At 40.9% G+C, this 16312-nt stretch overlaps 1 protein-coding gene across 6 annotated transcripts in view; it reads right to left on the reverse strand.

Moving 5' to 3' along the window:
• Nucleotides 1-16312, reverse strand: part of neto1l (neuropilin (NRP) and tolloid (TLL)-like 1, like) — a 69387-nt gene that overhangs the window by 4224 nt on the left and 48851 nt on the right. For all 6 annotated transcript variants that reach the window (XR_011178347.1, XM_069151623.1, XM_069151622.1 and 3 more), the window contains 4 exons: nt 11330-11412; nt 10178-10323; nt 3883-3996; nt 617-1244 (listed from right to left, as the gene is read on the reverse strand). Coding sequence is in view for 5 of the 6 variants with exons in the window: in XM_069151623.1 (XP_069007724.1) it covers nt 617-1244; nt 3883-3996; nt 10178-10323; nt 11330-11412 (971 nt within the window). In the remaining variant the exon portion in view is untranslated. The remainder of the gene's footprint in view (nt 1-616; nt 1245-3882; nt 3997-10177; nt 10324-11329; nt 11413-16312) is intronic.

The raw sequence follows: 16312 nt of genomic DNA on the forward strand, positions 1-16312 counted from the left end.
AAAATACTCTTTTTATAGAAAATCTTGTTCATGCCAAAAAGTTTAGCAACTCTATGTAGAATATAATTCATCTATTATTTTTTTTTACAGTTATGAATATAAATGCGTATTTTATAATCATTTTGCATTCATGTCATTGAAATTAGTCATCTCTATGAGGCACCGATTCAAGCCCTTGTGTTCACAGTCAAAACTGGACTACTGGATTACTGAATTAGCATCTGCTAAAATGAGGTCTGTTTTTACTACAAGATCTCTGACAAACCTCAAAGCACAGTCGAGTTTATAGTTAGTAAGCTATAAATTACCATTCATGGAAAGCTAGCTGGGGGCACTTGACATGTTCAAAGGTGAGCATGCAAGATGGGGACATATTTGTCCATTGTAATTTAGCCCTTTATGAATGTTTTTAATGGTAGAAAAAGGGGGAAATAACAAGCATCAGTGCAAAAATGAAGGTTATCGTAATCTTAAAAAAAATAATGAGAGGAGGAAGAACAAAGTTAAAATGAGATGAACAGAAAAATAAATGTAAATCTCCCACACATTTCAAACATCCCCATAGTTAACTCTAGGGTTGTTGTTCTTCCCTCATCAGAAATCTATGGATACTGACCGCTGTACTGCCTTTTCGTGGCGTGAAAGCCGGTGGCTGGTGGTGGGAACTTCTTCCAGGTCGTCGTCCAGGTCACATCCATTGTCTGCTGCCTCTTGTGAGTAGCTGTGCTTCATGACCAAGATGCTCCTGCGGTTTCCTGTGGATGGCAACAAGGGCCGCACTGCCATGGGTGGCTGTGGAAGGTCAGTGAGCAGAGCGGCAGCCGCTGCATCACGGGCGCTTAAGTTACCACGGCTTCCTCGTCCACTGAGCGACAGCTGGGATATGTGCGCGGAGCCGGGATTGGAGGAGGAGCCACAGTGGTGATCATGGACGCAGCGTGAGGAGGCACGGCGAAGGGCGTGGTAGTTGTCAAAGTCTTCCGCCAGGTCGACTAAATCTGCTGAGGCCGCTGTGGGTGTGGTGGCACTCCGTAAAGTGCACAGCTCATAGTGAGGGGGCTCAAAGACCTCCTGGAACATGGTGGGGTCAAAGTCCTCACGCCGCAAGATGTACTTTTTACGTGGCTGCTTGATCTGGACAATGACGGAGACGATGAGGAGGATGAGGACGATGCAACAGGTGACACCAATGATGGTCCCGTTTGTGTTATTCAGGTTGTCCAGGATGTTAGCCTTCTGATTTTCTAAAAAGTGTAAGAAAAGCAGAAGAAGAGGGGGCAAATTTGTCAATATTTGACAATACGACCCTGAAAGATGTCTTACTAGACTTATGAAGATTATCATTACTATCACATCACTTGACTAGTCATAGCAACTGTAGCATGGCAGGTGTGTCAAGCATTTGGGTAGTGTTTTTTTTCTCTCCAAGATTACAAGAGCAAAAGTTTATCAAATGAATTATAAATGTAAGTTGACAATAGTTAACCCAGCTTTACTTCCAAGGATAAGGGGATTTCTTACTCCAATATTTTGCAGGTTATGTTAATAAAAAAGTCCAACTAGCACAAACACTAGATGATATTTCTCGATGTTGTAGAAGCTGGTGTTGGATACGACTGTATCAGAGTGGAAGTTAACGTTCTTTACTTTTAACTTCTAAGCGTCAAGTCCAGTTAAATTTATTATCTAAGGTAGATAACCTTTGCCAAAGTTAGAAGTAACTGTATTTGCATGTCTGTTAACATGGATCGACTACTGGTGAGGATGCTGCCATTTTTCCGGGTCCCTATAACCCCAACCTATGTATTCCCATAGCAATGGCACAGAGGGAGTAATTGTAGCTCGTAAGATAATAGCTCCGAACAAATGGACCCTACCATGTGCAAGATTAAGGCCGTGACTTACATGAGCCATCAAACAGATGAACAAAAAGGTTATACTGGGTCACAGCTATAGTCAGTTTGTCACAAAGAAATCAACAAAGAGAAGAACAGACAGCCAATGTGTAGAGAACAACTCGGTGACATTTAAATGCTGGATAAACTTGTTTAGCAGCGCTCCGAGCTCCTGTGACAGTAAATGGTTACATTCAGACGTGTAAAGGAGGGAGGAATAAAACTTGACATTTTACCACTAATGAGGACAAATGTGGACCCTATGCATTACTAGAGCGGAGATTAGGAGGAAGACAGAGTAACGGGCGGAGAAACATGGCCTCTTCTTGCTGAGTTCTGCACAATTTCAAACTCAAACTGTAGGGTGGAAAGGTATCATCGTCTGAGTGAGGAATAGGTCATGCAGGATTTGCCTAATTGATGCCATCAATTTAGCTCAGGGGAGTTAAAGTAGAGTTCTTCTTATGTATTAGAATACATTGATGGGTCATGAAAGGTCAATTAACAAAGGACCTTTTAATGAGCAATATAACGCAGAGAAAAAAAACTGCTTATTCCCTGATTGCACACATCTCAGCTAATTACTGGAATGGCGTCAAACATTAAGACGTTGCAAAGAGAAAGTCTCAATTCAGAGGAGTAAATTATGGAGCTGCCAGTACCAAGACACTTGGGATCAATGTATGGATCCAGTGGCTTTAAATTCTGAGTGAAATAAGTGATTGAGCTTCGGAGGAAATAAATAAATTGGCAGTATCTCAAAATCAGGGAACACAATGCAGCTTCTTTGTGTAACGGCAAGTAAACAGGGTCAAATAAGGATGCCTTCAAGGAACAGAAAAAACAACAACAACATTATAGCAGGACATTTCCACAAGAGTCCAGTTCTCTGACATTAGCCTGGACCGAAATGAGGGTGAATTCAAATTTGTGCCTATTCGGGTTTTACTCTTAGGGTCTTACATATAAATTAGTTTATCATTATTTAATAAATGACTCTTAAGTGAGCGACATCAAGATTTCAGACATAGTTTGCATCAGAGTAGAATTTCACAACTGTGTATCAATGAACTACATTTTTTCCCGAGCCACTCAGACATTCATGTCTGAATTATGAATGTACCCTCAAAATTTGCTCAGTGGAATAGAAAAAAGTTGTGTTCATGGCATGTACAACACTTTCTGCTACACTGCAGGCTGTCACATTTTATAGATGCAATAATTTAAATGGTGCATGGTTTCATGCTGTTAGTGATGATTGAAAGCAAATGATTAATCAATGCCTTAAATGCCAACTAACTACACACTAGAAACTTAACTGTAAAACTGTGTAACTGTTACATTCAGTAACACCCCTTTCCACTGCCGGCCGGCACCGGCTCTACTCTGCTCAACTCTACTTGCATTTGGTACTAGGTGCCTTCTCTGGATTTCGTTTTTCACAGCTGATGTGATGTTGTCACTATAGCAACGGCATATTAAACTGCTGTGATGTCATTTTCTAAGCGATACAAACCGCAAACACCTTTTTTGACCATGGTGTGTTTTTGTGGACATTTACTGAGTAGTTCAGTGACTTAACAAAAACAATTGTGGCCACTATAGAAGCTTGGCTCGTTAAGATTCACAAGTTTATGCATGCAAACGGTGACACAGTGATTGTGAAGATTCTCTCTGACCTGTCAGTGGTCTGCAGTGTTTTTACATCATCTTTTAGTATTGGCTCAGCTCACTTCGATCCTCACCAGAGGTGATACCAAAAATAGTACCAGGTCCTATCCACAACTTTTGCCTGATTGAAAACCAAAAAATATTTCATTGGTACCAGCAGTGGAAAAGGTGCTATTGGGAGCAGTTTCTCTCTGTCACTGTCCATGGTGCTGAAACACTCATAGTTTCTCAGTGTAAAATGCTGCAACTAGTGTTTAAAAACATGCAAATTAGGGGCCACAGGAGCAAATGACTGAGGTTAAATGTAGCATCTCACCTTTACATTGGTTCTCATCCCAGGGGTAGACACAGTTCTGCATTCCATTACACACCAGTGTTGTGTTTATGCACATGTTACTATGACAGAAGAAGGCATCTGCATCACATGGAGCTGCAAAAGGAGAGAGCACACAGTTACCACACTAAGAGCTTCTTATCATAAAAGAGAAGAAATTACAGCCATCTTCTGTAGTACCGCTTTATCTTAACTGAAACATTTAGCTTTCTTTGCTCAAAGAAAGAGCTGAGCAAGAAGTTAAAACTAATTTTGCATGAAATTCCCATCCTTAACAACAGCAAATCTGAGGGACGCTTGGATATGCTACTGTACAAACCAGTATTTGAAGTAGAGCTGAGCAGTGTGCCAGATTTTGAGGAAATAAATTTGGATGGGCATTACTCAAATCAGACCCGTTTCCCCTCAACCCATCTGTTCTTCATGAATTTTCATCCTCACTCTCCGCTTCAAACATTTGCAGAGACAACTTGTGGATATGATTGAATTTCTTGTAATGCGTATGTGTGTCCTGTATATGTGTGTGTGTGTCTGGGGAGACTGCCATGACATTTCACAATTATCTGCACACAAACCCAAAACAAATCATTTCTGTTTATGCCATATGCTGTTTATTTGTCCATGGTGAGGAAACGTCTGTCAACAAAATCAACAACCCGTCCACAAACATAAGCATGTCCTAAAACACGAGAATCCATTGCAACACCTGCCCTCCCAGGGCGACCTGTCTGAGACATCCTACGTCTGTACCTTCCTATGACGACAGTACGAGTTAGACCAGGGGTCTCCAACCAGTAGCTACCCGGTAGCTCACGACCTACTGGTAGTGTGTTACTGGTTGGGTATGTTACTATTTGCTATTGTTTGCATAAAATAAGCTTATTCAGATGGTTTGATGGAGCTCAGCTATGTGAATAAATTTTACAGTGTCGGACACTTTTATTTTCTCAGAGTATCTCTCTCAAAAAAAAAAAGGCTGGGTACCCCCGAGTTAGAATCATCCATCAGGAGAACATAGTCGTAAAAGCAGTGTGGTAATGTTACAGGCTCTGTTGTCATATATACGTAGCTGTAGCAGGACATAATTTAAAGCCAAGGTGCCCTTGCTCTTAACAACCAATCATTCTAATGTATGATCCAGCTGAATGATCAATTCATTGCTTTCAGCTGTCAATCACAGTGAAGAACATTGGCACGCTAAACTAAAGCTAACATATAGCGGAGCCCAGAAATACAGTCACACCATGGGATAGTTTTTTTTGGCATTGTTCAATTGGAGCCCCAAACCGAGTTATACAAGTGCGGTGAAGATGTTTTATTGTAATTCATTTAGGAATACAGCTGATTTATAAAACTGTTGATATTTGAGGGTGTATTTAACTTTATTTTAAGATAAAGATATGTTATTGTGTTATTATTGCAGTTGCATCTCAAGTGTGAGCAACAGAGCGAGTGCACCAGTGTAGAGCTATAACATACAGCAGCAGAGAATAATAATACCAATAATCTAATTTAGTGTAAGACTTGTGTGAATGTAGTCATATTCTATCACAGCGGAACAAAGACTCCATTCAACAATGGCAATTATTACGCGTTTGCATAAATACTACCCACTATGCACACGGTCTTTGTGGCGGTTAGAATAATTCTGAGATCACCTTCAATTCTTGAGCGTTCCAAAATGTCCTCATCAACACTGACCTGTGAACATGTCCAACTTGTAATGGATGGCTCGGTTTAGTTTGGAAACGTCCGTCCCTCGTGTCTCACATGTCTCTCATTGTCTCTCTTTATCTCTCATTCTCTCCCCACTCACACACAACTCTGGCACTGGGGCTAAAGCTGCTTGCCAGTGGTATGGCAGAGCTGGGGACTGTTTGACAGTGTTACCACAGTGATGTATGGCTGTTTTCATCCCAGCTCTCATCCCAAGTGAATAATAACACCCCAAATTAGAGTGACTTATCTCTATCTCCCTCTGTAACCCATCCTGCCTGGGCCTTTGCCAGAATTTCCTGACTCACATTGCCTCCCTGTGTGTGTGTGTGTTCTAATACTTCTGTTCTTACACCCCCCCACACCACCACCACCTCTGTTTCTTTTTTCTCCTTCTTTTTGTCATACAGTACAATCTACTGGCAAATCTGTAACAGTTACTTTTCGTAAACCGCCACCAGAGGGAGCCCAGTCCTTCTCCTTTTGCTACTGAACCCTCCTTCCTCCTCCGTTTACCACAGGGTGAGCGCACACGTTATAAGGAGCGCGATCCGCACTAATCTCCTGCAAAATTAATTTCAAGACATTCTGTAATAAAAGTGCCCTTTTGCCCACACAGACGCGTTCACAGTCGCTGCCGGAAGCATAAATTAACTCCTTAATGAGTGGCTGATGAAAATAGTCTGGGTGTCTCTGCAGAGCAGCCTGCACCAGCAAAGAGGCTTCTGCAGTGAAGTGCTATAAGCAACACATGGTTATCATGAATATTTTTTAAATCAAATAACCACTGTAGTTCTGTATTTTGTGTGGTTGTGGAGTGTAGATGTGCTATTTCCATGAGATAAAGATGATATGTCTGTTGTACATATTTTTGCAATGATTTTTTTTCACGCCAACACCTGAAATCTAAGCTCTAATTTGGGATATTAGTCAGTGCCAACCTGATTCTTGTTTGTCATCCATAAAGTTACTTTTTGTGACTTCAGACACTTTTTAAGTCTATATTTTTTCATTTATTGACATAAATAGCTATCTTTTTAACAATATGGTTGATAATAATTGTAGTAACTCTACCCAGTTCATTGTTGCTCTCAAACTATTCAACAGTGTACCCCTCACTGTCAGATCTGTCACCACTTTAGAATCCAGAATAAAGGCACATCTTTTTATGAATGCACTTGAAGCCCCCTAATTATTAATACAAGTGTCGAGTCTGCTTTAATTTGGTCTGTTACAGTGATTTACATATTTGCTTTCATCTTATCTGTATAGTATTTTAGTCAGCACTTGCAGTTTGTTTTGTATTCTTAGTAAAAATCCTGTTAGACCTCAGCATGTTAATCAGAAATGTAATATGTTAAAGTAGCTATACTGTAGATTTTAATGCGAAAATACTGGGCATACAATTCAGCGTTGTTAGCAAGTTAACTAAGTTTCATTTACTGTTAACTAATAACTAAATCACACATCGTTGAGTGCAGATGCAAACCATCTGTTCGTCCAACCATTCATTCTAGTACTTGCTTACGTAAGTGGCTTTACAATGCTACAATTTCCCTACAGCGTTCTTCTTAATCGCAAAGCAACCATGATAACAAGTGCATACAGATGATATAATCTTATCCAAGACAAAGATCCATATGCTAACAGACATTAGCATACTGTGTTGGTCTCAAATGCTTTCATGCATACAGTAGAGAAGCTTCACAAGAAACGCGAAGTGATGTGTGTAGTGAAGCCAGAGCAAATTTCCATCTGCAACCTTGCAGACGGGTTGCGGATGAGGCGTAACAATGCTGACAGCTGAGATGTCACACAAGCACATTTATCACGAAGACATAATTGCTTCTTGGGTAAAGATAGGTTTCACTTTCTTTTACTTCCCATTTGTACACTGTAGTTATGCCTTGCAGGACGGGGCAAGTGTGTGTGCGAAGCTGGAAACAGGACAAGATCGGTAGTATCAGCGGGTGTGAATGCTGCACAGATAATAAAGGTAGATGTTTGCGTTTGGGAACCTTTCACTCCCTGTTGGAGCAACTTGCTGGGAGTCAGCAGCTGTGAATGGTTCTCTTGGAGCCACGGGCTCCAGTGGGAACCAGCATGCAAAACAAATATGTAAAAGCTTATAGGATCTGCTATGACTCGGGAACACTTTTTGTAAAAACTGCCCTTTAAGCTGCAAAGTCATCTGTGTGCACATGGAACAGAGTCACACACTTGTAGTAGCATCTTGTTTTCACCTCGGGATGTTAATTAAATAACTTTGTGTATTTTTTTAAGACACAGTGCATTTATTGTACAGTAGAACCTCTTTTCCGATTACCACCTTAAATGTTTTCTCTCATATCAACTGGACTTCTTTGCTCTGAGCACTTTTTGCTTTACTTTGGCATCCTCTTTGGATTATCACAGCATTGTGCTTTTTTCACAGTGTCTCTACTAAGACTATAATTATAAGTCTGCTGACATAGTCCAATGTTTGGTGAGAGGGACTCTTCTCTTCACACTGGAGGAGAAGAAACCACTTCTCTTCTTACTAGAATAGTATTTAGTATAAATAATCATAACAAGTCAGTTAAGTCAAGAAAAACTTTGATGGGAACATTTAATTAATATATTTCAATGCAACAAAGACAAAACATATGCAAATAAATGAGGACTGAATGAAAGATGCCTGAATAGGTACATTAAACATTAAATACGGGTACTTTTAGGCTTACACTGGGTTGTTTGGGGTGGATTCTTCTTTTAGAACTTGATCATACAAATGTCATGTGGAAACTTGTTTACTTAAGTGAGTCATTAAGATAATTTGCTTTTTAGTGATCTTGCAAAATGTTGTATTGTTATTTGTTTCTACTCGGTTTCCTAAATTGTAATTAGAAATACATTTTAAAAAATTGTGTTTTGTGCAGATAAGGGAAAGTTCACACAGGTCGATATTTGTCAAAACTATCTAGTACAGGACTATTAACGCACACCTACAGCAGGTGTACCGAACACGAGTTTCACCTTATTACATGTTGTACACGAGTCATTTAATATAGTTTGTACAGCAACAAATGACGCATATTGCAATAATTGAATCACTCTCCTGGCACCAATGAAGTACAGTGAAACTAGTGGCGCTGCACAAGTGAGTAAAGACCGCAGACTGGACTGAATTACTTCTTCTGCTGCGTCTGCTTTCCAGATCTCTGGTACATCTGTGCATTCACTGTTGACAGACTTGATACAGTGCTGCTGAGACTCTGGTGGATGCTGCTCCAAAGGCTAAGGTCTGGCTGGGGGATCGCCTGAGTGACTTAGGCAGAGGCGTTGCCCCGGCAACAGCACATCCTGGCTCTGCTCGGTGAAAAGGCCTTACAAAAGGGACTTCACAACACAAACAACTCTGCTGCTAGTGTTGTCGCCTATACTGATCTAGCTATTGGCACTGAGACTATCTTATTGCTAAAATAAACGCTTATAACTGACGCAGACAGGTTGAAAAGATCATCAAAAGATTAGACTTCACGCTTTTGAGGTTTATTCATCTTTAAATCACCATTTTTGGTAAATGACTTTGTCCAAAATCGTTATTTCCTCTTAATAGCCGTAATCTCAATGATTCAGAATACTTTTGAAATTCCACTGGAACTATAAACTTTTAAGTTAAAAAATGTAATATTATTTTTGTATTTGAATAATTTTATAGAGAATATTTTGGCAGAACTTCCGCATACAGAAAGATCCTCCTCAAGTTCTGAAAATGCAAATGCAATGTTTATTAGCGCACTGAATTGGTATCTTTGCTGACTGACACTGACATACTGTATGCTCACGAAGCCTCAGACCCTCTTCATTTACATCACTTGTACAAAGAATGCCCTCTGCAGCCCCCTGTCAAACTACGAGCTTCATCAATGAGACGTCAGTGAATGAGGAAGAGGAAGAGGAAGTGTGTGCGTGCGTGTGTGCGTGCGTGCGTGCATGCGTGTGTGTGTGTGTGTGTGAGCGTGCGTGTGTGCATGCATTTTAATCTCTCCCAGGTGTTTGGCTCAAAGAAAACGGGTAGATGCAAACATACTGTTGCTCATCCTGATATTCTTTTGGCTCAGGCTCTGTCTCACTCTTTATCTCTTTGCCTTTTCACAAAAATGACTGAGCTACTGCAGATGCCCCACCTGCGGTAGTGTGGCAAAGCTCAAATCCACCCTTACTGTCATATTCACAATCAGCCACAGGCAACATTCCCCAATAATGGGAATCCTGCTCCTTGGTTCTCTGCTTGCTGCTGTTTAAATGGTCATAAAACTAAATGGAAACCTCTGACGGCACCTTTCCTATGATGCGCTTGTGACATAACTTGCCATAAATGTGGTCACTGCACCTCCATCTTCCTTTAATGGCTACCACTAAAGTCATGTCCTGTTTTACTTTGGCATCAGCGTCGTTTTCATGGAGTAGTGGTCTGTTGAATAAAGCTAATTGCTTTCCCTCTGTACAGAGGTCATATTGCAGTAAACGTCAGCATAGAGCAGTGCATGTGCATGAATGTTTTCTGACTCTCTCTTACGTTCGTGGTAGGTTGTGAAGAGTATGCGGAAGCGACTCTTGCGGCTGGCCTCGTCTGCCCACATCCGGATGACTCCCAGCGTGGAAACCAGCATGATGTCGTTGGCCACCGTGGAGCAGAACTTGCTCTTCAGGTCTTCCACCGAACTGCGACGTGACAGGTAGAGATAAGAATGTGTATTTCATTATCATGTAACACGGGCATTCGCTGTGCATCTCAATGATCCACATTGTTGAACACAATCTCAGAGCAGCCACGGTGGCTCATATTTTTTCTGGCCTGTTATCGCGTGATCACAACTTAATATTCTGGATATCTCAAGATAACAAGCTAGACTGTTGCGCTCATATTTGCCTGCTATTGTAGATAATAATTCAATTCTATGCTTATCTCAGTGTATCAAATATTGTCTTATTTACTCTGGATTTTAATATGTCATTATCGTGAGATGAAAAGTAAGTTATTTATACGAAGAGACTTGTCAGTGATAAGTGTGTGGGAAGAAAGTGGCTCACAGAGTCAGATAAGAAGATCAATACAACTCTCATGTCTGTCCAAAATGTGGAGCTACAACCTGCAGCTGGTTAGCTTAGCTTAGCTTATGAAGAAGACTGGAAACAAAGGGGGGGGGGCAGCTAGCCTGGCTCTGTCCACAGGTAACAAAATCCACCCACCAGCACCTGTAAAGCTCAGTAACTAAACAAAAAAAAAATTAAGGTTGAAATTTTTTTTGATTACGTGCAAAACTATTTATCAGCTGGATGCTGTTTCCAGTCTTTAGGCTGCCCACATTTATCGTATAGACATGAGAGTGGTATCAATCTCTCCATCCAAAGTTTATCAAGACAAGCAATAAGCATGTTCCCTTTAACTCACGAAAACTATTTGAATTACATCTGGACTCGGAATTGTCAATGATATGTTGTGATTTGTGAAACTGACACAGAAGTAAAGGGAAGAGAAATCTGATTAACTGCCATACAGAGTAGATCATGTGAGACTAACCTGAGATGAACACACTCGGACTAAGTCAAAACCTCTGATTTCTTGTGATTATAAATGTATGGTCATGTTTACCACATAAAAGGCCTAAAACAATAATGTGCAGTAACAGTGATCTGTATATCAAAATAAGATGTCAAAAAGTCCCACCTGCCACCATCATACACGGCCACAAAGTTGCGCTTGCATTCGTTGGAATTTGCCATCTCATAGTCGAGAAAACGCAGGTAGATCTGTCCAATGAAAGAAGGCAGAGAGGAGAAGAGAAACAAGGAGAAAAATATCAAGAGAGGAAAACTAAAGGATGCTGAAACATTTGGACATGACAAAGGAACCAAGTGAACAAAACAAAGGAGAGAAGAGTGAGCAAATACGATTTCAGCTTCTTCCTATTATTGCCTGTGCATCTTACTCATTATCCCAGCGCTCGATATAGAAGCCCTGTAATGAAATAAGACTGACAGACTGCAGCTAGTACAAAGTCATTATATACGCATATCAAATGAGGACTCAAAGACAGACAGAGTCTATTAGCTATCGACTCATTATCCATATCTGTTGAGATAAAGCATTACACGAAACCTACAACCTTGTTCAACTTTGAGGAGACCTTGGACATTTTACCCAAACTCGAATGTTCAAGAAAGAAAATGTCACCAACTTACTTTGGACTCCACTGGTCTAAAAGTTCTTTGAATTTCAAACATGTTCAGTGTATGACAGACTTGCCTTATGTTTAAATAATTATCAAGTAAACTGTGACATATACAGTCGATGCACTATTTTATCTTCCTAACAATCCCTAGTTAAAGGAAATTATCCACCTTGCTATCCACCTTGACTTTTCACAGTAGCTATTCTGCACTTCCTGATTGCCTCTGCATCATTGTCTGTCACTCATTCATCAGCCCGAGATCGCCCAATCACAGTGACGGTTCTGGTTCACTGTGCACGGCACTCGCCATCATTACGGTCAATGAGTGAACCACTCCCGAACTGTGACAGCGAAACGTGCCGCTTTAAATGGCCAAAGACGAAAGCTGCAGATGGATAAGCATAATGGAGCTTGCAATGTCAACTCGGCTTCAACAACATGACAAGTGAAATGGATCGTAGAGGGAAAACAAGTTAGCCGGTTCCCCTAAGGTCTCGGATTGATGTCAAAAATCTCCCATCTCATAAAAGATCTTCATATTCAGCCACGCTGTTGGCTGAATTGGCTTTGTCACCAGAAACAGGGCATTCTTTTCTGCCATAATGTAATAGTGGAATGAAGTGCTGTTAAATTTCTATGCAGGCTTCACAGTGAGAAGATGAATGCAGTATATGCAGCGCATGGGGAGTATGTGACTTTCCTAAAATGAATCTGTCCTTCAGTATGTATGGATTTGAATTGATATTAATGTCTTAATCCCTGGAGGTAGATCTGGAAGATGTAAGAGGCTCTGAAGACATTTCTTTAGCTGTTGTGGTCTTATTGATGCTACATAGATTTCCAGTGCAGTGCCTTTAAATATGATTGACAGCTTGAGATTGAAAATATATGTGCTTAAAATTTGGTCTCTCAGCGGGGTGGATGGTACAGTGATCTGAGAGAAACATCACTTGACATTGTAGCGAAGCAATGTTGCGAAGATCCGTTTTTCAAAACACTGGAAGCACAGGATTAAAGGAAACTGTCAGAAATCCCTTTCACTAACACCAAAGTAGTTGTAATGGGTAGATGATGGCTCCAGTCCAAATGACAGATTGCCAAGATGTCAAATTTAATGTAGAATTGTTAAGGTTATGGTCAAGGTTAAGGTTAGGTGCTCTCAGCCAAATTTGTGTAAACATTTTTTTAGAGTTCAAGAGGCAAATAATTGGAAAAAGCACCAATAAGTCTGTTAATTAGGACTCTTGGCTCAGTCATCCCATCGTCAGCGAGTAGCGGGCACATTAGACATGAAGTTTGCCACCCGCAGCTAAAAGAATGCATTAAATGCAGCCATCTGTAACCAATAAAACTTATTTCAGTCAGGGGAGACTAATTGCAAATGCAAAAACATTATTGATAAAATGAACATTACGTTTTTTTGCGTAGGATGCTAATGGATAATAAAAGAAATGAAGTTCAGTAATTAAAGAGTATAATCCTCCCCATTGTGACCACTATAACCGTTTCTGGTTGGGTGCATGACGTTGGTGGTGTTGGCTGGTTTTGTTTACTTTGCGTCCAGAGACTGATGTCTCGTCATAAAATTGTGTTTACACGTGAGGATAACTCAGTTAACCATGAATGGATTTACTAATCACGTGAAATATTTTAACATCTACCGGATTGATTGGCATAAATTGTGTACAGACATTTGTTGTTCTGAGATTTGGGTTAATGATCAAATACTTAAAAACTAAGGACAGCCCCACCAGCCTCAGCTGTACTTTGTGTTTAGTGCTTATTAGCATGCTAACAGGCTAAGCCGTGATGGTAAACATGTTGCCTGTTTTACATCAACATGCTGTAACTGACATTTTGAGCATTGGCAAATGCACTACTGTAACGTATTGCAGTGTATTACATGCTGTGTGATTTCAGACCATATGTGGCTTATCTGACTCAACTCAGATGTAATGAGAGGAATAAAATCGCTACAAATGCTACCTACGCTCTTTTGTGCTGTAAAAGATTACCACGTTACGGTCTTGGACCTTTTCACTTAAATATCTAAATATTTTTTTTGGTGTCGCAGGCTGAATTTTTGTCTCCATTTCTCTCATGTGCCTCTTGGTGAGTTTTGCACCTGGAAACATAACTGAAATTCTTTGTAGTATCTGCGGTCGCACACAAATTCACTGCCTGACAGACACAGTTACTGTTTGCACTGACTGGTGGGTAAACAAGAGGGCCTCATTATGGGACAAATGCAAACCAGGAAAAATAAAAAAATACGTAGTAAAAGCTTTTGATGCTGTTTTCACTGCGACTCCTTTTGACAAACTCGAACTGACCGATGATGAAGACAAATCCGAGTGCAGATGGCATCACAAAGCCAAATCACAGCAATGGATCAGATAGATATAATCACCAATTTGTAAGGCCAGAGATTGGCTCCAGCAGGAAAATAGGCTGCCTCTTCAGTGATTGCAGTGCCCAACAATGATGCAGAATCCACCACTGACCGGGGAAGAACATGTTCTCCCCCGTTGCTAAAAGGTGCCTCTGACAGCACGTGCTGTTCATTACAGTCAGAATGAATGTCCATATTTTGACCATTATCTTCATGAAAGGACGCAGAGGGTGTCAGTCAATGCAGGCAGGTGTGGTGGGAAAAAAAAAAAATCTAATGGTGTGTGGAAAAATGATGAGGTATCTGAAAATATTACTCAAAACTTCACTAACAGCTGTCAGCAGAATTATGTCAGCTGTCCAAACAGTAAAAAAAAATGTGACGAGAAAAACAGACACCGGTTGACAGTTTTGTAAATTTAGTGTCCAATTCTTGTCATTGAAACATTGATTGTCTCTTTATCCTTCCAAATTAACTCCTTAGTTAGGTATTATTGTACATACATGTATTTGAAAGGTCACTTTTTGTAACATCATGGCATTGAATTTGGTGCAGTACTGTCACTTCTGGCAACTACACATAGATATCCACTGCTTACTGGCAGGTATTTCTTTCAGTCAGTCTCCCCTTCCCTCACCTTCCACGCCATCCCTCTCTCTGCCATCTGCCATCTGCGTCCCCATACATTAAGCTCTTCGATAAAATGCATTATTAAGTATATCTTCCCTCATGCCCTCCTTTCACGCTCTTCCTCCTCCTCTGTACCCCCTTCTTCTCCCTTCTCTCTGGAGTGCTCCAGTGCAGTCTAATTAGAGCCTCCGGTATAGGATGTCATTATCTCTGCTGTTTCTGGCACACTGGGTACAGTGCAGCACTGTATCAGCATGGGGAAATGAACGCACTGCCCCTGCATTCATCGCAACCTCATGCATGCACATACACAGCAATGGGGATGGAGGTGATGGCAGTCTATGCACCTCCACTGCAGTAACATGTGAGCATACATGTGTGTGAGTCTGGGAGTGAGGAACCAAAGCAGACAAAGAGAGATGCTGCAGGTTTTATATATTTCACGTGGAACAAAGTGTGAACAGTTGCAGCGCAGGTGAGAATTTCGGGACTGTGTGGCTCTGAAGATAGATTTGTAGTAAAAATGTTATTTGCCGCCTTGTCCATCAGTGCCAATGACTGTCAGCCTTTGGCCCACGACTTGCCCTTTGAGGCACTTCTGTGGGGCGAAATATGACATTCATTCAAACCAAGTAAAATCCATCATGCTGCCAGGCTCGCTTGCTCTGTCGCTTTTTCATGCACATCCTTAGCCACACACACACACACACACACACACACACACACACACACACACACACACACACACACACACACACACACACACACACACACACACACACACACACGTGCATGTGACGCACACAAAACTGACTTATGGTCCTCTTTGGTGCTGTGCCTGCAATGTCATAAGTGACTTACGCACTCCACTTAGTGGGACTAAGAAATGAATGCAACTTTTTTTTTTTAATCGATCCGTAACCTTCAATAAGAACCAGGGTCTCTCCTCATACCAGTTTCCATGTAACACTTATTGTATGGCTCCACATGATTGCTAATGATTGAAAGACAATCTGGAGGTGGATTTGAAGTCCAATAGTTCCTGTGGCCTTTGGATTTAAAGCAGCTGAATCCGAAGGTCACTTCTGAAGGGAAACAAGGGCATTAGCAGAAAATATGCGACCCGAAGAATATGCCAGATAAGAATAACTGCCGTGGCCATGAATCACAGTCACACCAATGTTATCAGCCAGTCACATCGTGTGTGTATAGTACAAGAGCCTGCAGCTGAGTATGAAAAACCTGTGTGAAAAAATACTATGAATCTAATCACTATTTTCATCGGGGATGAAGCACGATTTAGCTTTCCTAATGTGTACAGCATAACTCTAAAAAGGTCTCTATGGTGGCCACAAAAAGGGAAGAACTATAAAAAGCACTGATTTAGTGAAACAAATAGTGGCTGAAATTGGAGCTGCCTTATCTCACTCTGAATAAGGCACAGATTCAGAATAAT

The sequence above is a fragment of the Embiotoca jacksoni genome, unplaced genomic scaffold (assembly GCF_022577435.1).
Source record: "Embiotoca jacksoni isolate LCO1_2020_lvr unplaced genomic scaffold, fEmbJac1.0.p SCAF_17, whole genome shotgun sequence".
NCBI classification, from domain to species: Eukaryota; Metazoa; Chordata; class Actinopteri; family Embiotocidae; genus Embiotoca; species Embiotoca jacksoni.